The sequence below is a fragment of the Etheostoma spectabile genome, chromosome 1, assembly GCF_008692095.1.
Source record: "Etheostoma spectabile isolate EspeVRDwgs_2016 chromosome 1, UIUC_Espe_1.0, whole genome shotgun sequence".
Classification (NCBI taxonomy): domain Eukaryota; kingdom Metazoa; phylum Chordata; class Actinopteri; order Perciformes; family Percidae; genus Etheostoma; species Etheostoma spectabile.
This window is the reverse complement of record NC_045733.1, coordinates 21,832,377-21,859,888: the sequence shown is the minus strand read 5'-3', so window position 1 is coordinate 21,859,888 and position 27,512 is coordinate 21,832,377. Positions and strand designations below refer to the sequence as shown.

At 40.6% G+C, this 27,512-nt stretch overlaps 2 protein-coding genes across 2 annotated transcripts; both read left to right on the top strand.

The window, feature by feature from the left end:
* The first annotated feature begins 3,988 nt into the window (after positions 1-3,988).
* LOC116692205 (uncharacterized) lies at positions 3,989-7,138 on the top strand. The gene is made up of 2 exons (XM_032520300.1): positions 3,989-4,842; positions 6,202-7,138. Exons 1-2 carry the CDS (start codon positions 4,062-4,064, stop codon positions 7,083-7,085), a joined length of 1,665 nt encoding a protein of 554 aa, XP_032376191.1. The 5' UTR covers positions 3,989-4,061; the 3' UTR covers positions 7,086-7,138.
* Positions 7,139-19,413: 12,275 nt separating this feature from the next.
* Positions 19,414-20,310, top strand: LOC116692197 (uncharacterized). The gene has a single exon (XM_032520289.1). It carries the CDS (start codon positions 19,414-19,416, stop codon positions 20,194-20,196), a length of 783 nt encoding a protein of 260 aa, XP_032376180.1. The 3' UTR covers positions 20,197-20,310.
* Positions 20,311-27,512: the final 7,202 nt, after the last annotated feature.

Below are 27,512 nucleotides of genomic sequence, written 5' to 3'. Positions count from 1 at the left end.
ATTGGTCCCACAAGAGGAAATTATAATGTACACTCTGTTGTTATTACCCACAAGCCTGAGCTACACACACATGCTCAGTACTTGTACATGCACTAAATGGAGAGATATCAGAGTGAGGGGGGGGGGGGGGGGGGCTGCCCATGGAACAGCGCCCCGAGCAGTTGGGGGTTCAGTGCCTCACTCAAGGGCACCTTGGCAGTGCCCAGGAGGTGAACTGGCACCTCTCCAGCTACTAGTCCACCACCATACTTTGGTCCGTGTTGGGACTTGAGCCAGCGACCCTCCGGTTCCAAACCCAACGCCCAACGGGCTGAGCTACTGCCCCCCCGAGACTGGTGAGATGGACGGCAACCGGGAAAACCAACACAATGTTCACAGTGTTCTCACGAGCCTTCTTTTATTTTAATTTAATCTGTTTATTGATCCCCTATGGGGAAATTACAATTTACACTCTGTGTCCACACTTTGTTAGTTTACACAATGTCCTGAACTACACACACATGCTCAGGCTCTATACATGCACTAATGGAGAGATGTCAGAGTGAGTGCCCTGAGCGGGGGGGGGGGGGGGGGGGGTACGGTGCCTTGCTCAACAGCACCTGGCAGTGCCCAGGAGGTGAAGTGGCATCTCTCCAGCCACCAATCCAACTCCGTACTTTTGGTCCACACAGGGACTTGAACCAGTGACCCTCCAGTGACCCTCCGGTTCCCAACCCAACTCCCTACGGACTGAGCTACTGCCACAGTGTTGTGTTTTTAAAATAGTGGTTTTGATGCGATCATAATGGCGCCCCTAGCTCTCCCATTCAAAAGGCCTTTTGACCCAAAACGAGAATACAGTCAATCTTAAAAGTGACGTTTCTGTCCTAATTATGACTTTTAAACAAAAGTTTGACTCAGGTACATTCACAAAAAGACCCGAGGTTGCATTTTGGCGAGAGTTGCGCTTTGAGATGAATTGAAGCTCCCAAGCTGGATATCATTCAGTCATCTCACCACACAGATTCTGGCTTTCCGAACTGGAAAGAGCAGATACCCCTGCTTAGCTGAAGAGTTGAAATGGAAATGATGCTGAACTAGTTCACTGCACGGGACCTGATTCACATACTCAAGGCTACACCGGTTGCCTTCTGAGATGTCCAGCGTTCACAGATGCAAACTTGACCGTATTGATTAAGTTTTGCCCAGTGTTATTTCGGTGTGAGCTTCAGTATCTTCACAACATTTAACCTAATGTCTGCACAAGGCAGAATTCCCTCTTCTGAAGTGTGCTGTGCAGAGGAAAATAGTCTCACATTGCTGTAAGCACCTTACTGTACAACAATAAAAGATAATAAGATTAGATTTTTTTTAAGTTGAAAGCAAATTAGGTATTGTAAGATACCTGGGGCAGCCAATATCAGTGGTTGAGGCATGTGTGCAAAAAAGAAAAAATGTCCTACACAAGTGAGATATTGGTTTAAAGTTTCTGATGTCGCACATGAGGGCTGTCTGTACTGCTGTGTGACAGCAATATAACACCTGTTCATGAGCTTATCAAAATCTCTACATCGCAGGGCTTTTAGAATAATGTTTAAGTGTTCCTATTCTGCTCATTTCCAGGCTCATAATTGTATTTAGTGGTTATACCAGTATAGGTTTACATGGTTTACTTTTCAAAAAACACTGCATTGGTTCAAGTCCCCATACGGACCAAAAGTATGGTGGTGGACTGGTAACTGGAGAGATGCCAGGGCACTGCCAAGGTGCTCTCGAGCAAGGCACTGAACCCCCCTAAACTGCTCGGGGCGCTGGCGGCCCTCTCTCTCTGACATCTCTCCATTAGTGCATGTAGAGGACCTGAGCATGTGTGTGTAGATCAATAAAGAGTATAAATTATTAAAAAGTTACATGGTAAGGGTGGCTTTTTTTCCTTTTTCCCCCCCTTTACCCCCACGATGACATATCGGAAGCCTGGATAATACGTCAGGGGAAAAAAAAATTGTCCAAAGGAGAGCGAAAAATACCATATGGCTACGCAAGAGGTATTTTTTTTAGTTTTGTTTTGGTGGGCAGCAACGGAGAGATGGGACCTTTTAGAAAAAAAACACCAAAGAACAATTATTTTGTGGTAGGTACAGCACATTTTTCTCCGTCTCTATCCCCAAAAGCGCTTTTGTTCCCATTTTCCTTCCCTGTGGGCTGTTTTTCTTCGCTCAACTGTAGCCAAAAAGAAAATTTTTTTCACGGATCAAGACATCCCCTTACACACCCCCTGCATCTGGAAAATTGTATTTTTTATGGTACACTTACGGGGATTTGAAGCAAAGAGACAGAGGTCATAGACCAGTTTTGGGGGTTGTCTGTCCTTTGCCCCCAAAACAAAAAAGAAACCTGACTATGGGCACATATCGCGCAGCACATAGACACCACGCCCCCGGCCCCGCCCCGCACCCACACACACAACACACCAAACACACACCCCAAAAACCCCACACACCCACACACAAACACACACCACACACACACACACCTTTGGAACTGGGATTGGGGGTTTCGAAAAATTTTTTGAAAAATTTCCGGCCCCTTTTTTTTAAAATAAAAAAAAAAGTCTATTCATTTTTTCCCCTTTTAAAAAAATAAAAATTTTTAAAAAAACCCCCTTCCCCAAAAAAAAACACCCTTTTTTTTACAAAATTTTAAAAAAAAGCAAAAAAAATTCATTAACATTAAAAAGGGCCCGGGGTTTGGGGGGTTTTTAGGTTTCCGTCATATTAACCCAGTTTTGGGCAAAAACCCCCTCCAAACCCTTTTTTTTAATCAAAATCTTACCCATCCCTTTGGAAAAAACTTTTTCTTTTGGGGGGCCCAAATTTTTGCAAATAAAAAAAAAATTTTTAAAGCTTTTAATTTTTAAAATTTACTTTCCCGGGTTTTTCAAACACCTTTTTTTTTCCAAAACCCTTTTGCTTTTCCCCCCAAAAAAAATAATTTCCAAAAAAAATTTTTTTTCCTAAATTTCCCCAAAAAAGTAAAAATAAATTAAAGGTTTTCAAAGGGGGGTTTCAAAACAAAAAATTTAAAACTTTCCAAAAATTTTTTTTTTGGGGGGCCCAATTAAAAAGATTTAAATTCCTTTTTTAACTAACCCCTTTTTTTTGGGGGGTTTTTTTTTTTCCCCCTTTTTTTCCCCTTTTTGGGGTTTTTAAAAAGGGGTAAAATCGGCAATCAATCCCAGAAATAGTCCCTGGGGTTTTTTTGGGGGCCTCCCCCCCGGCTCTTCTTTACCTTAAATTTTCCCCTTTTTTTTTTTTCCCCCCAAAAAAATTGTTTCCAAAATAAGGATTCCCCCAAAAAATATGAGGGAGACCTTTTGGCGGGTTTTGAGTGGAGACGGGTTTCGGGTTTTTTGAATTTTCCGGGGGGGGGATTTTATAAAACAAAAATTTAAAACCCCCTTGTCCCCCGCCCACCCCCAAAAACCCTCCCAAAACCATAACCCCCAAAAGCAATTTGTTCCCACAAAAAGGGTTTTTTTACCAATCCAACTACCGTTTGGGTTTTTAACCTTTGGGGGAAAAAAGGGGGGAGTTGCAGTGCTTTTGAAATAGTATTGAGTAAAAGTTGACATATTCCAGTCTGTGATTATCCATCAACATCCATTCCTTTAATTTTAGTCTAAATAATTCCTAATTTCTGCTTTTCCAACTCAAACATTAGGTATAATTTCCTAAAAATGAGGTTTATTGACCATAAATTCCCCAAAATAACTGTAAAAATAAAGTTAATAAGGTAGTGTTACATAGTGGTGAAAATGTCAAAAACTGAAAAACATTGATTAAAAAGCGTCAACAAAAGTGTTGATTTTAAATTTGGATGGGAAGACAACACAAGGGTTAAAGCAGATGATTTAATTGGCCAGTTTGAAGTAGGGGAGGGCTGGTAGCACTGTCTGAGCCAATTTTAGGCTCCTGTCTTTGGTCAACCTTTAGATTTGGGGAGTAAACAGAGTACAGTAGAAAGATCTGAATGCTGAAAGTCAACGCGTCCCTGGAGCAAAGTCAAGTCACCTCCGGGGAATCATGCTGACGAAGAGCAGCTCCACCTGTCTCTTCATCGTCATCCTTAACTTCATCTTCTGCCTTCCTCTGCTCGTTCAGACCTTTCAAAGAAGGTATGTTTATGTTCCGCTCAAAATGAACTGGACTTCGGCCCAAAAGTACTGCAGGGAGCACCATATCGACCTGGCCACTTTTAGAGATCAGGATGACATGAATGCAGTACAGAGTCCATGCAATTTTCAGGCTGGCATTGTCTGTTGGATTGGTCTCTATAGAAAACAAAGTAATCAAAATGACTGGGCTTGGTCTGATGGAGATCTAAGCAGCTACAGAACGTGGAGTCCCATCAACAATCAGCCTGATAACTCCCAGGGAAAAGACAATTGTGTTGCAACGGGAAAACTTGAGTGGTTTGATGTATTCTGCACTGACCAACGTACAGTTCTGTGTTATGATAATCCAATCTTGGTGAAAGAGAACAAGACATGGGAGGAGGCTCTGGAACACTGCAGGAATCTGGATTCCAATCCAGACGACCCATCCTCAGGTCATACCTACGATCTTCCAGACATGGACTTTGGAGGAGACAACTCAGATGCCAGAAGAGCGATCCTGGATGCCCAGACACCAGAGGTATGGGTAGGTCTACGTTTCCTGGCAGGAGAGTGGCTGTGGGTGAACAGGAAGCCTCTGCTGCAGTCCCCGCCTGCCTGCCCTGCACCCAGGATGAACTGTGGGACAATGTCCCAGACCGGGCAGATTTTGCCACAAAGGGACTGTTTGGAGAGAAGGAATTTTCTTTGCGTGGAATTATAAAGTACATATAGTTCAGATCCTATACATGTAGATACTTGTTTTATTAGTCAATAATAAGCTGTCTTCTAGATTTTTGCTTGTGGATGTGTACTTGGAGTAGTTGTAGCATTTGTATTCACAAATTTGAGGAATTAACTATAACTTCTGGATTTAAGACAGATAAACATGTTGAATCACAGCATGTTGTCTGTTGTATGTATTGATTGCATTTAATATGTATTTACAAATAGTACAAAAAATACTTTTAAGATATTACACAGAAATGACACAGTGTGAGCCTTAATTTTCTTAACTCTTAATTAGACAAGCATGGATGTAAATGTTATTAACATAAATCCTCTACATAGTATCTGTTGTCTGACGTCAATATACAGTACGTTTGTTGTTGACAGCTGTTGGTCATTGAAAATAACTGGATGTGTTTTATTGAATAAACAATATGTGTAATTTGGAGTAGAATACTGGAGACATGTAGTACGTTTAGGCCAACCCGATAAAGCAAAACTCAGCATTACGTGAAATAACCACTGCCAATGTTTAAAAAAAATATATATTTCTCTACAAAACACAAAAAAAAAATGCCAACATGGTTGAAGTTATTTGATGATTACAGCAAATAAACCATGGTTCATGTTAGACACCTACATGTTAAGTTTTAGTAACTCAGCAATAATTTATTTTTTGGCCACTTTGGGGACAATAGAACAAGCAGAATAAACAACACTGACGCATTATCAAATTATAAAGTTGTTGTATGGCACTATATGGCACACACACACACACACACACACACACACACACACACACACACACACACACACACGCACACACACACACACACACATACACACACACACACACACACACACACACACACACCACTCCATGTGCCATGTCGACAGTGACTTGCAGTTTACATAATAATATGAAAATGCATATTTGACTGAAAGGATGCTGTGCCTGGTTCTCGGATTTACTGAAACAAAATAGGAAGAGAAAAAATATCTATTCATGTGTACTGTGCCTGTTTACAAAGCAATAAAACATTATTAAATTAATCTCCATCTTCACTAACTATAGCCTACTATACCTTGACTTTGAATACTTAACATATTGCAAAAGCAAAAAAGCAAAAATAAGTATACACATTAAATTAAATAGTTCCTTTGATGTGTTGTTTGTGTGTGTGTGTGTGTGTGTGTGTGTGTGTGTGTGTGTGTGTGTGTGTGTGGTGTTTTGCCGTCCCATATCAAAGCAGATGATTTAATTGGCCAGTTTGAAATAGGGGAGGGCTGGTAGCACTCTCCGAGCCAATCCCAGGCTCCTGTCTTTGGTCAACCTTTAGATTTGGGGAGTAAACAGAGTAGAGTAGAAGATCTGAATGCTGAACGTCAACGCGTCCCTGGAGCAAAGTCAAGTCACCTCCGGGGAATCATGCTGACGAAGAGCAGCTCCACCTGTCTCTTCATCGTCATCCTTAACTTCATCTTCTGCCTTCCTCTGCTCGTTCAGACCTTTCAAAGAAGGTATGTTTATGTTCCGCTCAAAATGAACTGGACTTCGGCCCAAAAGTACTGCAGGGAGAACCATATCGACCTGGCCACTTTTAGAAATCAGAATGACATGAATGCAGTACAGAGTCCATGCGATTATTCGGACAACAATCTCTGTTGGATTGGTCTCTATAGAAAACAAATTAATCAAAATGACTGGGATTGGTCAGATGGAGATCTAAGCAGCTACAGAAAGTGGAGTTCCACATACAATCAGCCTAATAACTACGAGGGAAAAGAGAATTGTGTTGCTACCGGAAGCCTATCTTGGTTTGATATATTCTGCACTGACCAATGTGCATTTGTGTGTTATGATAATCCAATCTTGGTGAAAGAGAACAAGACATGGGAGGAGGCTCTGGAACACTGCAGGAATCTGGATTCTAATCCAGACGACCCATCCTCAGGTCATACCTACGATCTTCCAGACATGGACTTTGGAGGAGACAACTCAGATGCCAGAAGAGCGATCCTGGATGCCCAGACACCAGAGGTATGGGTAGGTCTACGTTTCCTGGCAGGAGAGTGGCTGTGGGTGAACAGGAAGCCTCTGCTGCAGTCCCCGCCTGCCTGCCCTGCACCCAGGATGAACTGTGGGACAATGTCCCAGACCGGGCAGATTTTGCCACAAAGGGACTGTTTGGAGAGAAGGAATTTTCTTTGCTTGGAATTATAAAGTACATATAGTTCAGATCCTATAAATGTAGATACTTGCTTGTGGAGGTGTGCTTGGAGTGGTTATAGCATTTGTATTCACAAATTTGAGAAATTAACTATAGCTTCTAGATTTAAGACAAATAAACATGCTGAATCACAGCATGTTGTCTGTTGTATGTATTTATTGCATTTAATATGTATTTACAAATTTACAAAAAAAAAAACTTTTAAGATATTACACCTGGAAAAGTAGATTTCTGCCACTGAGGTGGTATCTGAAATTACACAGTGTGAGCCATATTTTCTTAATTCTTAATCAGACAAGCATGAATGTAAATGTTATTAACAAAAATCCTCTTTATAGTATCTGTTGTCTGACGTCAATATACGTTTGTTGTTGACAGCTGTTGGTCATTAAAGATAACTGGATGTGTTTCATTAAAAGAAATAATATGTGTAATTTGGAGTAGAATACTGGAGAGATGTAGACCAGTTCTGCAATGAAACACCAAATGACAACGTTATTTTGTGGTTAGAATAAAGCACTTTTCATCTCAATATTTCTTCAATTTACTATTATTTAAAAGTATTTTCTTTTTCTCTTCATTTCCTTTCCTGTAGGCTGTATTTTACTCTCTGCTCACCTGTAGCTAAAGGAACTTGTTATTAAAGGACTCAAGACATCTCACCCTCACACACCCATGCACACTGGAACATTTGTATCTTATGGTACACTTACAGTATTTGCAATGCAAAGATGTCAGCGTGACCAGTTTGGGCCTTGCTTATATCCTTTGCACATATAAACCACAACTCACTGTAGGGAATTATGTGTAAAAAAGGCCCATAAGGCCTGTCAGATATGACTCCAATTAGTAATTCCCACTCCTTTTTTCATCTGAAATGAGTTTACACAGGGATCAATTGGAGTAGGGTGGCAACGGGGGGGCAGTAGCTCAATCGGTAGGGAGTTGAGTTGGGAACCGGAGGATCGCTGGTTCAAGTCCCCATATGGACAAAAGTACGGTGTGTGGACTGGGTGCTGGAGAGATGCCACTTCACCTCCTGGCCACTGCCAGGTGCTCTTGAGCAAGGCACTGTACCCCCCCTCCCCCCACAACCACTCAAAGGGCTGGTCTAGCTGGCAGCCCCCCTCACTCTGACATTGCTAGTGTGTATTTCAAGCCTAGTTCAGTGTGTAGTGACAAAACAGGGTGTAAATGGTAATTTCCCCACTGGGAATCAATAAACAGTATAAATTATGAGAAGAAGAGTTCAGTTAAGCAAGTCTACTGAAGTCCAGCATTTAAGAACACAATTGTAATTTCAAAAATGACCCTAAGTTTCCCTTGACCGCAGACAAATGTATACAGGGTTCAAGCCAGCAAACTCTATTTCAGATTATGAACTCCATCTAACCACATATCTCGCTTGAAGGCGTCCTCCTCCTGTCGCCGGGAAGATTTAGCAGCTTTCACACACAAACACACACACAACACACACACACACAGATCCAAGAGCTATCCCTCCCATTTTACCTCTTTGCCTTGTACAGAAAAACATACACTCCCATTCCTGGGCTATAGGGTAATCATAGTTTAAGCTAATTATCTGTGTCCTGAGGCTATACATTTTACAGGGAACACAACTTTAATACTGAGGATAACACCTCTACACTATAGAAATATTTCTACAACACTCCTTAGAATTAACGTTTATCAAGTTAACCAACCTGCTCAGCAGCACTGCACACCATGTGATTCACTATGTAACATGCAGGTCATGAAAAACAACAAGGGCTCAATTTGTACCAATTTGAAACAGTTCAATGAGAAATACCTAGAATATAACTGAACTTTAATTTTCATGATTACATTTCATAACATAAAACCTCAACCTATGTTTAGGCCAACCCGATAAAGCAAAACTCAGCACTACGTGAAAAATATATTTCTCTGCAAAATAGTAAAAAAAAAAAAAATGCCAACATGGTTGAAGTTATTTGATGATTACAGCAAATGAACCATGGTTCATGTTAGGTACATGTTAATGTTAATGGTACATGTTAAGTTTTAGTAACTCAGCATTAATAGATTTTTTGGCCACTTTGGGGAAAGTAGAACAAGTAGAATAAACAACACTGACACATCATCAACTTATGAACTTGTTGTTGTCATTTAGCTGGCAAAAAGCAATTTGGACTTTGGATATTGAAGTCCAATACTCACTTTGAGGTCTAGTTTGGTCTCCACTCGCTCTTGATAGAAATACATGTCTCTTTAGCTGCGGAATGCGCCACTATGTTACAATGCTGTAGCTATCACATGGTTGATGAGAGACTGAATCAAAACAGTAGTTTGGGCTTGAAAGACGTTAAAACATCTGTAGAGCTGAGGGCACGGTTGGAATAAAATCCACAAATATGCACTTTTTGTCTGGACCGGTTCCAACAACAAGAGATCTGCGGCTGGCAGGTACATTTTTTTCACAATTTTTTTTTATCCCTGCACTTGCGGCCCACTAGACCCATGTTACATTTGCCAGAATTGCCAGATTGTGTCTGTCAGATTGCCTGTCTGGTATTATTAAATCTGTAATACTTTTGTTCAGGAGTGCTGCATCAAATGTAGATGTTAGTGTGCAATATGTTACAGTGAAATAACTAATACATGCTCTGTCCAGAAAGATGAGATATCAAATATTTTTGCTGAATCAAAATATAAATGTTGGTGTAGTTTAGGTGTCCACTGTGGGCTCATGTGTTCTAACTTCATGGTTGATTTATAAAATGATATCCAATTTCCATCAGACAATCAATTTTCTTTTCAGAATTGAAAAAAAGATGCTATATTTCCTATATCACATGCCAGCTATCTGTGAAGTCATTTGTAGAGGTCTTCAGACTGAAGCCCACAGAGTTTGACATCAAGCAGGACAAGGTCCCCTGGGAGATCTGCCACCAAGGGAGCTCTCCCAGAAGTGGAAGTGACCAAGCAGAACCACAGAACAGGTTTAGTGAGATTCTCATTCTGTCACCAGAGGTCAGAGCATGGGTCAAGGGACATGAGAAGACAATGGCTCACCCAGTAACAAAGTGGTGGAGACCTACCATGAAACAGGAGCCAGAGAAAAAACGGACGCGTCTGGGGCGTTCTATTTCAGACTGAGCTAGAATTGAGGCAGCAAATCGGTGAAAGTCCTTTATATAATTTTTATTGTAATAGTAGGCAGGCCAGAATGTAGAAGGTTGAACAAAAAACAAAAAAAACAATGGTAAAAATGGAGAAAAAGTACATGACAGATGACAATCCTTCCTTGACCAATCCCTATTGGGTTGCACTGCCAAGCCTCTGCCTGAAGCCCTTCCTAAGTTCTTAACAACTAGCTTGTTGCAGCATTAAAATTTAACATGGCTATAATAGATATTTATAACAATGTGGCAAATGACAATGTAAAGAGAGATTATCACCCGACTCTGCAGCTCCTCACAGTTTTACAGAGCTTTATAGTGAGTGTCAGCTCATTATTTAGCAGTCCGGCTGCAACTTTGCCATTTTGGTTCACTGTCACAGCTCTCGTAGTGTTGTTTTCCACTGCAACAGACAGCTGTTATCAGCAAAAAAAAACTCTAATAACCCACTATACACTACTTGCTCTGCAATAAACAGCTGACAGACACCTTCAGCGACCAGCTGTGGAACATGGTAGAACATTCAGCAGCTAAAGAGCCAGATATTTCCCCTTAGGAGTTGGTACCGACCAGAGCTAAACAGGAGTGAAAATTGCGCTGTTGGCAACTTGCTAGCAAACAAATGGGACTGATGTATTTTCCCCCAGAGAACTGGGAACCTTCACATGCAACACTGAGAGAGGAAACCCTGTCCTGGTTTAGTTCAGGTTGTAGGTGAGAAAGATGCTTCTGCATATTAGTTCATAGCTGTTTTCTCTTGTGAACTCTGGACAATGTCCAGAGAACCAGGGCCGGAAATGATTAATGTCAGAGTTCCACTTCACATACAGTATGTCAAGATTGTATGGCTGCAGCCTGGAGACCTCCTGTCTCATTGTTCCTGTGTCATGCTTGTGTGTGTCCAATGTTAAGTTCTGGGGTCAAATATACAACATAGCAAATTAGAGAAGGCACCATCAAATTAATGGATTTTTACTTCGTCTATAGTCTGCATTTATTTCATAGACAGACATATGTTTTTAAGTATTTTATTTCTTAGCATGATAGTTGTCATTTGTCTTACAGATAGATATTTTTAAAGCATTTTATTCATTTGTATGATTGCTGTTACCATTTAGTTGAAAAACACCAACAATATTTTAAGTATTCTATTTTTTAGCATGATAGTCTGCATTTATCTTACTATTTAGTTAAAAAACACAGAAAACACCAAATATATTTTTTAAGTATTTTATTCATTAGCATGGTAGTCTGTATTTATCTTATAGACAAATATATTTTAAAGGATTTCATTCATTTGTTTGATGGCGGTTACGGTTTAGTTGAAAATTTGAAACATAGCGGACAACGCGCAAGCTTTTATTTTGAAAAGTTGAAGTTCGGGGATGGGACAAGCCGGGAGGGCATGAGACAGGAGCCGTGAGGCAGGAGGTCTCCAGGCTACAGGCACACCCGACTCACACATGCAGGACAGAACAGGAGATCTGTGTCGGATAGGCGTGGCGTCTGGGTCGAGCGTGCGTGACACAAAAATCCCGTGGAAATTGCAGTGTCTTTTGTTCATAGCACAATGTCGATGCCCACCACGGCCACGGTTTTAAATTTGGTCATAATCAAGGCAAGGCAGCTTTATTTGTATAGCACATTTCAGCAACATTTCAGTTTAAAAAAACAACAACAAAAAAACAAAAAACTGATAAAACACAAGTATAAACAGTTAAAAAGCTTATAGTTAGGGCATAAAATTGAATATTGTTAGGGAGTGAGGAGTCGCAGCGTTCGCCTAACCCGGCCCACCTGCTTCTCGTCATAGTTGTCAGATTTATCTATCATATAATCAAGCATATAATAAAACTAAAGGGAGACTTGGCATGCAGCCCGATCCGGTTGGGGAGAGTTCTAGCCCGACCAGGCTCCTCTCTTTACCCTGTCTCTCTTGGTTTTGCTGTAATAGTTTTAGACAGCTGGGGACTTATTTTGACACACTGAGCTCCTCTCTCCTCTATCTCTCTATCTTTTCATTTATGAGCATCCATGTCCCAGAAATGCGTGTTACTAACCTAGCTCTGGGGAGTCATTCCCCGGAGTCCTTATGTTCTTTTTTCCCCAGCATGTTCCCTCGGATCAGGGATGCCCCAAAATCATGGTAGCAGCTGTCGCCATGGTCCCGCTACACGTTCTGCGGTGCCAGGTTCATCTGCCACACTCTGCGGTGCCCAGCTACATCCTGCTGTGCCTTGTAATGCCGCGCAGCGCCCTGCTATGCCATGAACTACTACAAAGAACTGCTACAAACTACTATTTTTTCTATTTTTGTTATTTCCACTAACCCCAACCGACCCGTCAGACACCGCCTACCAAGAGCCTGGGTCTGGGTCTGGGTCTGGGTCTGGGTCTGTCCCAGGTTTCTTCCTAAAAGAAGTTTTTCCTCGCCACTGTCGCACTGTTGCTTGCTCTGGAGGAAACTACTAGAACTGTTGGGTCCTTGTAAATTCTGGAGTGTGGTCTAGACCTACTCTACCTGTAAAGGGTCTTGAGATAACTCTTGTTATGAATTGATACTATAAATAAAATTGAATTGAATTGAATTGAATTAAAAATAAAAACGTTAAGCAACAAAATTCATTCTATAAACTTGAGACTACCTTCACACTAATTAGTCCATGTTAGTGCTACTTTTTGTGATCACCCTCAGTGTCACTACCCTTTACGACTCTATTTTTAGAGATGTTACCTTTCGTCTCCTTGACAACAGAGTCTCTTGCCATTCCTTAACTTTGTCTGACAATTTCGTCACAGGCTCTTGCCGAAAGAAGTTCCCTTATCTCGCCGTCTCTCCGGTTAGATCTTAAAGTAAAGTATATTCGGATGTTTGTATCCTTCTGGATTTGCGCCAGTCACATGATGGAAATGTCATCAATCCGCCCATTTACTTGCTGCTCTATTCCCACAAGGGCTCAATCAGACACTACACAGACTTACTAGGGAGCTGGGAGGGTAGAGTCTGTTCAATTGAGACATTTGCGTTCTCGCATACAGCTAATGTCTCAATAAGGGTTACATTCCAAGTTTGAAAGGGACTCATGTCTACACATAATTTCTCGTACAGCCGCATACCATCATACCAAAGTCACAGGGCATCATACCACCACGCCTGTCTCAAGAGAGGCCAGGTTTCTATTCCAATCTTAATAGATAAAAGTTCTCTCTAGCACAGAATCAATTTCAGCAGCTTACCCGTGTGACGCGTCATCTAAAGACTCTCATGGCAACAGCACTCATTCACATGAAGGACATCTCTGTCAGGTCTTACCATAAATCCAGGAAAGTTCTTTCTGGGAGTTGAAAGTTGCATTTGGATCACGAGAGTTTTTTTCCAGACAACAAGGAAAAATAGAGAGAACCAGAGAATGGCACACAAAATGGAGTTTTGGGCTGAGGAACTCCGCTAAAACTGTGAAGGTTGTGCGGGGCATAAGGATGCAATTAGACTGCTGTCTTCAGTTTGTGAAAAGATTTTAGGACCTGTGGCGGGTCTAGGCAGGGGCCAGGGCTGCCAGTGCCCCTGTTGCAACAAACCTGGACCTGTGTAGCAACTGCACTGGGGTTTTCTCTCAACAACCAAAGCAAAGCCGACTCCCTAGTGATCACTAGTAGTGGTTGCTGTGATTTTGATAAATATTTAATATGCTAGGCTAGTGTCGTAGGGGTGGACTATCCTTTAGCAAACTTCGAACATAGGCAGACAACGCTCATAATGTCGACGGGACTTTGGCAAAGCCATTTGAAAGTCTTCATTACGAGGAGAAACGTAAAAATTAAACAGCAGGACAGATCAACACCTAAGACTGATTTATTAACACCTAAGATTGATTTATTAACACCTAAGATTAAATTATTAACACCCAAGATTGATTCATTACCGCCTAAAATTGAGTTATTAACACGTAAGATTGATTTATTGACACCTAAAATTGATTATTAACACCTAGGATTAAGTTATTAACACCTAAAATTGATTTATTAACACCTAAGATTGATCAACACCTAAAATTGATTTAGTAACACCTAAGATTGATTTTTGAACACCTAAAATTGATTTATTAACACCTAAGATTAAGTTACTAACACCTAAAATGTATTTATTAATACCTAAGATTGATTTATTAACACCTAATAATGATTTATTAACACTTCAAATTGATTTATCAACACCTAAGATTAAGTTACAAACACCTAAAACTGATTTATTAACACCTAGGATTAAGTTATTAACACCTAAGATTGATTTATTAACACCTAAGATTGATTTATGAACACCTAAAATTGATTTATTAACACCTAATAATGGTTTATTAACACCTAATAATGATTTATTAACATCTAAGATTGATTTAATGTAATAGAAAGGGAAAAGTAACAGGTGTTTTCAGCTCTCCTGGTATGAAGTTAGCTGACTGACTGGAAGTGCTGTGACAAAGAAAATGCACTGCCGGCCATGCTTTTTGATGAAACTATCTCAGATACCATATATTATTATTATTTGAATAATTATTATACAATATATATGATTATAATATCATACATAAATGGCCATTTTTTATGATGTAGGCCAAAAATGAGCTTTCCCTCTTTGAAAGGCCAGCAGCCGCGACTGGTTGCTAATGATATTAACTCTGGGTACCTAGTAGCGATGGAGTTCTGTCAACTGACAAACACAGAGACCATCACAGAGACATATGCAGTGGACATTTCATCTACATGGAAGAAAAGGGGGATGAACTTTAAATAAAGTAATTCAAAGTCATACACCTTCTCTCTGGGCCTCTGGATGTGTCTCTGTCTCCGCCTGTGTATGTAACTCCGTAATAACTACAACACATCAAGCAAGTCATATTATGTACTGCAGGTTGTTTGCCTGGACATGGCCGCTGTTCTGTTGCAGTGCATTGTCTACACGGACACAGTCGCAGGGACAGAGCCCGCAGGGCTTTGAATAATTTGGACTTTCTCCAGTATTGCATTTATCGGTCGTTCCATCACCGGTTGACTGTGTGATCTGTAAATGAGCCAGTGTAGAAGGGCTGATACTGCTGGTGAGAATATCATCAATTGTGTTTTGTTTTCAAGCTGTGCTGCACAATGAGCTTAAAGTAACAAGAACACCGCAGACCTTGTAGACTGTGAGTAATTCATGTACCCCATGCATGTGCTACATTTGGATGTGAACATAACCTGTTAGATCTGTGAATGTTTTTAATCTACAATCTCTTAGTGTTCCACACTGTTCTGTGTCTGTATCAGAGAATTTGCTTTGTAGTGATGTGTATTGATGTATGGGGGTGATTCTTATGTTCCCTCAGCCCTATGTTCCCTCATTTATATGACATTTTCCCTGCATCAAAATTAGGCCCCATGTTCCCTCAGCCCACATACCCCAACCCTGGTTGTGTTTTAAGTTTGGAATATAGGACCTTGTATTCACTGCTGCAGCTATACTGATAATATTTGTTTAGAGATTAGGGTTAGGGCTCATGGCACATAGGGTTGAGGAAACATAAGGTGCTCAGGGCACATAGGGTTGAGGGAACATAGGGTTGTGGAAACTGAGGAAACATAGGGCTGAGGGAAATAGGGTTGAGGAAACATAAGGTTGAGGAAAAATAGGGTTGAGTGAACATAGGGCTGAGGGAAAATAGGGTTAAGGAAACATCGGGTTGAGGGAACATAGGGCTAAAGAAACATAGGGCTGAGGGAACATAGGGCTGAGGAAACAGGGTTGAGGAAACATAAGGCTGAGGAAACGCAGGGATGAGGAAACGTAGGGCTGAGGAAACAAAGGGCTGAGGAAACGTAGGGCTGAGCTATATAGGGCTGAGGAAACATAGGGCTGAGGAATATCGGGCTGAGGAAACATAGGGCTGAGGAAACGTAGGTTGAGGAAACATAGGGCTGAGGAAACGTAGGGTTGAGGAAACATAGGGCTGAGGAAACATAGGGCTGAGGAAACATAGGGCTGAGGAAACATAGGGCTGAGGAAACATAAGGTTGAGGAAACATAGGGCTGAGGAAACATAGGGCTGAGGAAACATAGGGCTGAGGAAACGTAGGGCTGAGGGAACATAGGGCTGAAGGAACATAGGGCGGAGGAAACGTAGGGCTGAAGGAACATAGGGCTGAAGGAACATAGGGCTGAGGGAACATAGGGATGAGGGTACATAGGGCCGAGGAAATATAGGGCTGAGGATATATTAGGGCTGTGCAATTAATTGAATTTCGGTTTCGGTTTCGATTTCGGCTCCCAACGATTACCAAAATAGTACAATCGAGTAAAAACGATTATTTTGCCATTATTTTGTTCTGTTTTGTAATTTCCTCCTGTGTTCTGAATGGCGCGCGCGCACACACGTCATGTGCACATCCGCCCCTCCCGAAGCCAAACGCTTTCAGCCTACACTGTCAGGGAGGCAGGTCGCGTGCATATTACTCGCTGGAATTTAAAAACTTAGTGAGAGTAAAGATGGAAGAAGGAGGGCAGCCACAGCAGCGTTTGGTAAGCAAAAAAGGCAAAACCAACTCCATTGTCTGGGAACAGTTTGGCTTCGAGGAATCCGACGACGAGCAGAAACATGCTACGTGCAAGATTTGCTACATGGTAGTGGCTGCAAGTAAAGGGAACACCACGAATTTGTTTAACCACTTGAAAATTAAACACAGAGTGACCTGTGACAATTTATTAAAGAAACAGAAACGGCAATCAACTTCCTCAACATCCTCCGTAACCCAGACATCCATAACAAACACTCTGTACAGCGCAACTCCTTATCCGTTGAATTCGGAAAGGCACAAAATAATAACCGAGTCTGTTGCCTATTATTTAGCTAAAGACATGCGCTAATAGTTAAGTTATTAGCTGTTAATGCTGGGGCCTGATGATGGGCCAGCCTTTTATATTCGTGGATTGAGTTGCTGGAATTTGTTTATATTTTGCCAAAATGTTGCCTACTTGTTTTAAAGAGATTGTGGAAGTAAATACAGGGAATAAATACTTTTATACTTTGATTTGAAATTTATATTTATATATTTTTTTTAATAGTTCAAAAAGTACCCTACAATAAATGTTCAATGTTTTAAGAATTGTTGAAAGGTGTCTTTTTAATAAATGCAACACGTTTACAAAGTCATGTGAAATAATCGTGTTACATAATCGTGATTTCAATATTGACCAAAATAATCGTGATTATGATTTTTCCCAAAATCGAGCAGCCCTAGGATATATAGGGCTAAGGAAACGTAGGGCTGAGGATATACAGTGGGGCTGAGGAATTACAGTAGGGCTGAGGAAACATATTTTCATGTATCTATGATATGTGCAGTCTGTCCTTTTGATGTGAACATCTAAACTAATTTCAGTGTTTCTGAACATCTTCACTGCTAATATGAGCGCATCATTTTTTTTTAACAATATATATTTTATTGAGATTTTTTTCATTTGGAAACACAAACATGTAAATATCAGAATAAGTTCTCTTTGTAATTATTACATGACAGTAATTATTTTACTTAAATCGGAGAAATAAAAACAGGGATATAAAGGGGGAACAATTTAAAAAACAAAAACAAAAAAAAAACATGGCTTCTCAGAAACAGGGGTGTTCAAGCAGGTTACAAATTGGTCAGACATGAATGTACACATCTATACAACATGGCGCACCACAGGTTGCAGTACATCAGTACTCAAACAAATCTTCTGTCAGGTCTACGTCCTTAACAAAATTAATAAAAGGTCCCCAAATCCTTTCGAAAAGGTACCGTTTGGATTTCCTAATATATGTTATTCTTTCTAATGGCAAATTAGACAACATTTGTTTAAGCCATTGTGTGGCACTAGGCCTACTGACATTTTTCCAGGCCAAAGCAATCCATTTTTTTGCTGCCAACGAGCTTATGTCTATAAAAGTACGTTCTGATTTACTGACGTCTTGTTCTCCAGGGTATAGGGCTAACACGAACAATTTAGGATCCAGTGAAACTTCTTTTAAAATATATTTTTCAATTATATTTTTCACCTCTGTCCAAAATGCTTTGATATGTTTGCTGAGCGCATCATTTTAGAATTAATTTGACTGCCGCCCCTAAAAAACTGTCTGGCCCTGTGTTTGAGATGGATTAAACTGGAGGTTACGTACCCTAGCTGCAAACACCAGGCACATTGATCCAACTAAAGTAAGTCACTTCTTTCCCCTGCCCTGTTTAACCTTGACAATGTCGAAGATGACTTGCAGTTTACATAATAATATGCAATACGGATTTGAATGAAAGGATCCTGTGCCTGGTTCTCTGATTTACTTAAACAAATAGAAGAAAGGTGTGAGAATTGTGGAACATGTTTTAGGACCTTTACTTTAAAGTTTAGAGCAAAATACATTTACTTATAGTGTAAGTCTACATTTTAGAGGCAACTTTAGTTTAGTCGACTGTTCTACTCATCATTAATAAAAGAAATATTTGAATTTCTATTCCATGCATGTCTGTTCATCCTGTGGCTCTTTCTTTTTGTCATCATCCAAAGCAAGGGTCAATAGGACAGAGGGTGTTGTATGCTGTGCAGATCGTAAAGCCCCCTTGAGGCAAATTGGTCATTTGTTTAGAGTAAATACAACTTACTTAACTTGAAATATATAGTCATTGGTTGACAGTGATTCAAACATTCAACTCCAAGAGAGACTTTATACCTGTGGATGATGAACCACAGATGGATGAAAATAAACATTTTGCCTTAAAACAGCAAAGTGTGTCAATGTGCACTCTCCTGTTTATAAAGCAACAATTACATTTCAAAATTGATCTCCATTATGATTAAAATGCCAAGTACAAAGAAATGCATTGGTATTAATAATCTGATAAAATAGTTAAACAATTCCATCACTGGGAGTGCCGGTTTGTTGTGTGTGTTCTCATGCCATCCCATAATAATGTGGGCAATTTAATTGGTCAGTTTGACTCATAGGGGCCGTCATGGGAGGGATGGTAGGATTGTCCAAGTTAATTACCCGCTTCAAACCTGAGATATTTAACAAGGGAAGTAGAGTAGAGAGATCTGAATGCTGAACGTCAACGCGTCCCTGGAGCAAAGTCAAATCACCTCTGGGGAATCATGCTGATGAAGTGCTGCTCCACCTGTCTCTTCATCGTCATCCTTAACTTCATCTTCTGCCTTCCTCTGCTTGTGCGTCAAAGAAGGTATGTTTATGTCTCGCTTGAAATGAACTGGACTTCGGCCCAAAAGTACTGCAGGAAGCAACGTATCGACCTGGCCACTTTTAGAAATCAGAATGACTTTGATGCACTACAGAGTATTTGCAGTGATCAGGATCTCTGTTGGATTGGTCTCTATAGAGACCAAAGTAATCAAAATGACTGGGATTGGTCTGATGAAGATCAAAGCAGCTATAGAAAGTGGAGTCCCATCAACAATCAGCCTGATAACGTTGATGGAAAAGAGGATTGTGGTACTACGGGAGGTTCATCTTGGTATGATGAATTCTGCGGTGACCAACGTGCATTTGTGTGTTATGATAATCTAATCTTGGTGAAAGAGAACAAGACATGGGAGGAGGCTCTGGAACACTGCAGGAAACTCAATTCCAATCCAGACGACCCATCCTCAGGTCATACCTACGATCTTCCAGACATGGACTTAAGAGGTAACAACTCAGATGCCAGAAAAGCGATCCAGGATGCCCAGACACCAGAGGTATGGGTAGGTCTACGTTTCCTGGCAGGAGAGTGGCTGTGGGTGAACAGGAAGCCTCTGCTGCACCCCCCGCCTGCCTGCCCTGCACCCAGGATGAACTGTGGGACAATATCACAGACCGGGGAGATTTTGCCACAAAGGGACTGTTTGGAGAGAAGGAATTTTCTTTGCTTAGAAACATAGAGTACATATGGTTCAGATGGTGTAGATGCATGTTTTATTAGTCAATATTTGAGCTATTGTCTGGATTTGTGCTTGTGTTGGAAGAGGATTAAATGTAGCATTTGTATTTACATATAATTTAGATAAAGGTAATAGATTTAGCACAGGTACAGCATGCTGTCTGTCTTTATAATCTATCTTATAAAAGAAATGTATTACAAATAACAAAATACACTTTGAGAATTAGAATTCTGCCACTGAGGTGACATTTGAAATTACAGTTTGAGTCATATTTTCTGTCTTAACTAAAATTCCTCTGCATATTAGCTTTTGTTTGACTGCAATAAACATTTGGTGTTGACCGTGAGCAGGGAGTTGTGTCTTTTAAGATACATTTAGGAATTGTTATACCAACATTTTCACTGAAAATAACTGAATGTTCTTTCATTGCAGAGAAAATATTTGTAATTTGTAATAGAATATAGAAACAGTTAATGGAAATAAAACATGTCAAAATAATCCAATCTGACATAAAAACCACAACATTTAACTTAACATACAAATTCTCTCAAATCTTTCACCTCATTGGCCCTTATTAGCCGATGGAGTTTCTCAGACGTTTTCTTCAACTGAATCTTGGTTGAGGATATCTGTCCATCCATCCATCCATCCATTCATCCATTCATCCATCCATTCATCCATCCGCTTATCCGGTATTGGGGGCAGCAGCTCCAGCAGGGGACCCCAAACTTCCCTTTCCCGAGCCACATCAACCAGCTCTGACTGGGGGATCCCGAGGCGTTCCCAGGCCAGGTTGGAGATATAATCTCTCCACCTAGTCCTGGGTCTTCCCCGAGGCCTCCTCCCAGCTGGACGTGCCTGGACCACCTCCCTAGGGAGACCCCCAGGAGGCATCCTTACTAGATACCCGAACCACCTCAACTGGCTCCTTTCGACGTGAAGGATCAGTGGCTCTACTCCGAGCTCCTCTCAGATGACTGAGCTTCTCACCCTATCTCTAAGAGAGACCCAGCCCCCCCTCCTGAGGAAACCCATTTCGTCCACTTGTACCCTGGATCTCGTTCTTTCGGCCATGACCATCTTGTTTTAACCCTTTAATGTTCACAGGAAGTCTGTTTTTCGGTGTTTAATCTGCATCTTGTCAAGGTCCTTGCCAGAAAAAAGTAAGTGAACCTTAAGACTCAAATAATGCTTTGTTTTCACTCCAGTGCCATGGTACATATTAAGCACACTACTTTTTGCATTGGCTGCAAATCACAAAGTGCAGAATTCTCAAAAATGTATGTATTTGTTAGATACTGGGCTTTTTTTTCAAAACATTGTGTGCCTTGAGGCATGTGGCCAATGGGCAGAATTTGATTATTTGGGGATAGCTTAGGGATATCTTTAGGGAGATCTGTGACAAAACCATAAAAGGGGCACCGCACATCACTATGTATCACCTCAGCCACTAAGAAAATAATCCTAAACCATCTGAGCAGAGGGAAGGAAAGGAATCTTGGATAGACAGATTGTAATACCAATTTTATGTTGACCATATCATAACACAGGTTTGAATAAATACAGTATATAGCTCAACTAAAGTACAATTTCCTTGGAAAACAGTAAACATTCTTGCCTTGGCCATGGCGTTGTGCATGTAAATGTCCCAACTAGTTATGGTAGAAATTACTTTAAGGCTGTTGCGGCAGCTACTAATAGACCAACGTATTACTTCTGTAATTAGCTATGATACTGAACATGTCAACCACATTAAGATTGAATGCATGACAAAGACCCCCACACTGACAGATGCATGCCAATAAATCAGTGACAGACATTTTATCTTGGTCGTGGTTGAATGTTATGTTACACTTACTTAAGAAAATAAGAGGAGAACTGAGCAACAGCTTTACATATTTATTTTCCTTTTGAAATTAAATCAAATATAGCATTGGGCAGGGATTGTTTTGGGTCCGTCTGTCCACCACTGAAAGGTTTTTGGTCCAGACTAAAATACCTCAACTAAAATATGCTCTTCTCACTTTTCCTTTACTTCCGTATCAAGTCAAGATGTTCACTTATTCTGGGATATATCTTAACATCTATTAGATGGAGTGGTACAAAATCTTGTCTAGACAGTTGTAATTCCTAGAAGATGGGGGTGGCTGAGATTTCCCCATAGGGGATCCATAAAGAGTATAAATTAAATGTATAAATTATCAATCCTAATGACTTTAGTGATTCCCTGACGTTTCCACCTTGTTCCACCATGAGGTCGTTGGTGACACTTGATTATAATTGAGACGTCTTGACAACCATTGGATGGAGCCATGGGACTCTGTACACCTGATCAAGTGCCCTTCAGGATGAATTGTAATGACCTTTTTGTTGACTTTTCATCTAGCTCCACCATGCGGTCACAATTTCTATTTGTTCCAAACATTCCCATCAGCCTCAGCTGGAGTGTTGTTTAGGCTAATAAGCAAATGTTACAGTAAGTACATTTCCAACATCTGCAATTTTATAAGTGCAAAAGACACGAAACAGTACCTTTACAGCAGAGGATGATACAGTAAAAAACACAAATAAAAAACACTTGAGTAATTTCATACTCATTTTAATATAATTTTTGAGAAAAACTCTTCATCTCTGACCATGCCAACAAACTAAACGAAAATGGCGAACATGGTGAATATGATCTGTTGAACACTATGATGTAGATGTATAGTCTAGTATTATATGGAATTATATCAGTATGTTGCATTAAGCTTTAAAAATGCTGTTATATCCTGCAAGCTATCATGCAGCTCTAATAAAACTGCAGCGGATCATATGATGGACGGTGAAGCTAAAGGAGTTGAATGCTCAGTGTAAGTGATGCTTCTCCGTACCTGACCTTGAATCATGTACTTAACAGAATCACCCCCCCCCCACCCCCTTCATTATTGTAAATAATGAAAAAGATGTACAAAAACACAGTGCTTTGACTGTTAATGGAATACCCCGGCGACGTTCAGCTGGTGCCTTTTGATGAAGACCCGGAAATCGGTCGGAAATTCTGGGACTGAACAATCGGAGTTGTATGAGGCGATCAATGAGAGCTTCCTCTGTGTGTAAGTGATGCCCTACATAACTGCACTCCCCACCTTTTCTGTCACTTTACAGGACAGGTTTACCTGGAAGGCCCTGTTTAACAGTGAAAGGCGCACACAATCCTATTTGAAGCCTGCTCTGTGGATTTAGCCACTTTTTAAATTCAAATCACTCACACCACAGTGTCAGGACAAAGGGAGGCTGGGGAGGGGAAGGTGGACTTAATATAAAACCAAAATCCCATTAGAGATGGGCCGCAGGAAAATGAGGGGTTGGCACTGTTTCGCCTCACGACACGATGTGAAGAGAGATCTCTTTGATGGGGGTCAGAGATGATGTCCCACATTGCATAGTTTTCCTTTTTTTGTTTTTACATTTCTACCCATCAAACTGGAAATCGCCAGAAGTAAAATGTATCATTACAGGATCTGTGTCCACAGAGGAGCAAGGCTAGAAGGAGTAGGTGACTTATCTGCCACAGACGTAGGTCTTTGGGGTAATAAGGCATGCATGAGAAGCTGTTTCCCTCCTTTGAATGGGGTATCCATGTCGCTTGGTCCCTGTGTAGCCTGCAAACTCTCTGAAGTGGTCAACTTAGCTTGGCCTTCTTGTATAATTAGTCTCCTGAACCATGTAGGATGTGTTTTTCGATGGCCTCACCTCCTCTACTTTCACTTATACATGTCCCTTTCTCTCGTTTCTCAGTCTTCTTTTTGTCTTTTTTGAGTTTCATAGTCATTGTCAAAATCTAAAAACAACCTAACAAGGTGTTCTCTGCTGGTTTGACTTCCCTTGTTGCTATTGGCCTTCGTATGATAATAAAACAGTAATACAGTAGATGTTGCTCGGTGTTGAACTCTCCTTCCTAGCAAAGCCTTGTTTGTGTTACAGTTTCCTCCAGGTGCTCCTGCTCCTCCAAGTAGCCGATTTGGAAACTCCCATCAGACTTGCCAAGTGGGAGGCTCCAAAAGTAACTTTCCCTATTGTAAATTTCCATTTCAAAGTTTTCTTTTAATGAGGTGTTACGATCTCCTCAGTACTCCTTAACACAGAAACACTAGAGTCTCCCTGGTAATGATAATATACTTCACCTATTGTGAGTGGGTGTATGTATGTATGTATGTACACATATATATATATATATATATATATATATATATATATATATAAATTAATATGTATTGGTCAAAGTTTGGGGTCACTTACAAATTTCCATAGCACTCCATTATTGACAGAATACCAGCTGATCTGAGTGGGTGGTTGATCTTTAATGCAATATCTACATTGCCCATTATCAGCAACCATTCATTGCTACATTGGAGAACCCTTTTGCAATTATGTAAGCACATAATGTAATCTGAAAACTGCTGCCCTGGTCTAAAAACAAAACAATGCAACTGGTCTCAGCTGGTATTCTGTCTATAATGGAGTGCAATGGAGATTTCTAAGTGACCCCAAACCTTTGACAGGTAGTATATGTGTACTGTATATATTAGTCAGTTTGAAATGGCGGGTACCAAACTGACCGCTGATACTATGTTTTCCTTAGCTGCCTTTGTTAGTGAGAAGGGGCCAGATACAGGCACCAATCAGTGCTGTATGAAATGTGGAACTCTTTGTTGCCGCATTTGGGAACCCACCATAAAATTAATCATCTCATGAAACAGATACGCTTCCATTTTATCAACTGTATCAGTCCACACCGACTCCAAAAACAAGCACCTGAGGCTTTTCTTCCTCTGGCATGCTTAGTGATGCATAATCTCCACAGTCAGATTTTCAAATCACCCAAATCTCCTCTGGTTTATATGTTGTGAACTTATTAGCAGTATCTGTAATGATTGATTAAGGTTCCCTGTGTCACTATGAGATTTCTGGCTTCAAAATAAGCAGATTGTATCGCGGGGGGAGGGGTACCAATACATATGCAGTAAATTGTTAAAAACTGGAGAAATTGAAATTTTGACCTGGTGGTGGCACTAGAGGAAAAGTGAAGGGATCACCAGCATTATTACCATTTATCCTAAGAGGAATATGAATGTACTGTATGTACATTTTATGGTAATCTTCCATATAGTTGTTGAGATATTTCACTCAAGACCACAAAAATCAAATTCATGGTGGAACTAAGTCAGAGGATCCCCAAAGGCAGTAGGCTGTGTCCTCTTGGGACGATGTTCCTCACTGAATGGCAATCCATCCAACGGTTGCTGAGATGTTTACAGACCGGCAGACCAACATTTCCATTCATAGAGGCCTGCAGGTAACATGGCTAAAGATGTGATTAAACAGTTCATTGAAAAAATTAAATACACCAAATCCTAAGTATGATACGCACAACAGCATTTTAACTTGTAACTGGTGATTGGATGCTTTTTATTGAAGTGCACCTTGGGAGTCCTAGTTTACATCTCTTCTCACATTTATTTTTGTACGTACTTTAACTTTTTAGCAGAGAACTAGAACACATGCACACATACTCATTTGCCCTCGTGGGTGGAGTGGGCTGAGAAGTTGTCGATGTTCATATTCTTTGGCAAAAACCTGGCTTTTCACAATTGTACCTCAGCTTTAACATTGTCTACTCAGAAAGTGAATGAGTCTTGTACTTCAATGTGACTGCTGTGTCAAGAATAAACCATCCTGCTTTGCTGCTGGACAGATGTGAGTTACAATGTGTAAAGAAGGGTTTAGAAATGAAATGGTTTAGGTAGTAAGATTTCACTGAAATCTGGCAATCAACTGTTGCAAACACATTGCACATATCAGTCTCCTTATCTCATGTTTTGACCTAGGTGTTGGTGACCTTATGGTTAGAGAAGCAAGCTTGTGACAGGGAGGTCGTTGGTTCAATCACCAGACCGACAGGTTAAAATCTGGGTGGGGAAAGCCGCGCTTGTCCCTCCCTCATAGCCGGGGAGCAAGGCCCTTAACCCCTCCTGCTCCAGTGGATGTGCTCAATGGCCAGCAGATCGGACTGTGGTTGCACTGGTATTAAGTGTAGCTGTGCAAATGTGAGGGTGTTCTCTCTGCCCTGAATAAATAAAACTAAAAAACCAAAACCTAACACCAGTCTAGCTCCGACTTTGATAACCACCAAAGGGCTGCAGCAAGAAACACAACTTAGCGCAGAGGTAACACGTCAAGGCCATCTGGTTCAAATCCCCCGATTGGCCGAGAAAAACCTCTGCATAGAAAGTGAATGACTCACTCTGACCTATGTCAACAAATAACAATCAGGTGCCTTTAAGCAAGGGCCTTTAACCCTCAACTTTGCCGGTACATAACAATAGGAGACCTTCTTTTGACTCTGCTGCTCGCACATGTGGGTGTACGTTTGAAAATAGAGACGTTCAGCACAGACAAAGAATATGTGTGCCAAGTCAAGCTTCCATGACTATATAAGCTATTTTAAAATAAAAAAATCATAGATATTAGAAAAGTGTAGCTCAGTGTGCTAAAACCCCAATTAGCCGCCCTAGCTAAAGAGCACCACTCCCCTGGTCCCATTTCCTCATGCTCCAGTACGACGGAGATTGTTCCTACAGTAAGTTGAGAGAAAATGAAGAAATAAATGACTGAGACATGGTAGGGAAAGAGGGCAGACCGGCTTTGCTTGCCTGCCTTGTTAAAGGAAAAATAATTACTGGAGCATTACACAGTAATGCATCAAATGATCATGTCAGCTTTGACTGTGCATGGGGAATGATTAACAACCTAGAAGAGCTGTCTCAGAGTCTGAAATGGCCACTGGGTAAAAAAAAAAGGACTTTTCTTTAAGGTTATAACATACAAGATTTTCAAATAATAAATGTATGTGTTGCAACTCGACTTGATGTGAGCTTGACAGCATATCTTTCTTAATTAGTTGGAAAACAATGCAACAACAATGCAACATATATGCAACAACAATGCAACATATGTCTTCTGTAGTTTTTTTTGTTTTGAGTACACTGGGGTAAAACATATCCAACCAGTGTATTGAAAACCTTTCAATTATGCAATATTTATATATTTTTCCCCTCAAGAGCTACATCTTTGGAGAGTTGCACAAACAAAAGTGCCAAGTATTTCACGTTAGCAATAAAATTCATCATGAAAACACAAACTCACTAACAATCCCAATGAAGCACAGCAACACCTCAGCAAAGATGGAGACATAACACATAATGTGGCCCAATAATAAAGTGTTTTTATTAATAGACAATGCATGTGTCATATGTGATGCATGCATAATGCTG

Excerpts from the sequence above, each read along its gene's own strand:
- LOC116692197 (XM_032520289.1), top strand. The coding sequence starts at position 19,414 with ATGCTGATGAAGTGCTGCTCCACCTGTCTCTTCATCGTCATCCTTAAC.
- LOC116692205 (XM_032520300.1), top strand. The coding sequence starts at position 4,062 with ATGCTGACGAAGAGCAGCTCCACCTGTCTCTTCATCGTCATCCTTAAC. Across the intron at positions 4,843-6,201 it reads GGAGAGAAGGAATTTTCTTT|ATTTGGGGAGTAAACAGAGT; the intron begins GCGTGGAATTAT and ends GTCAACCTTTAG.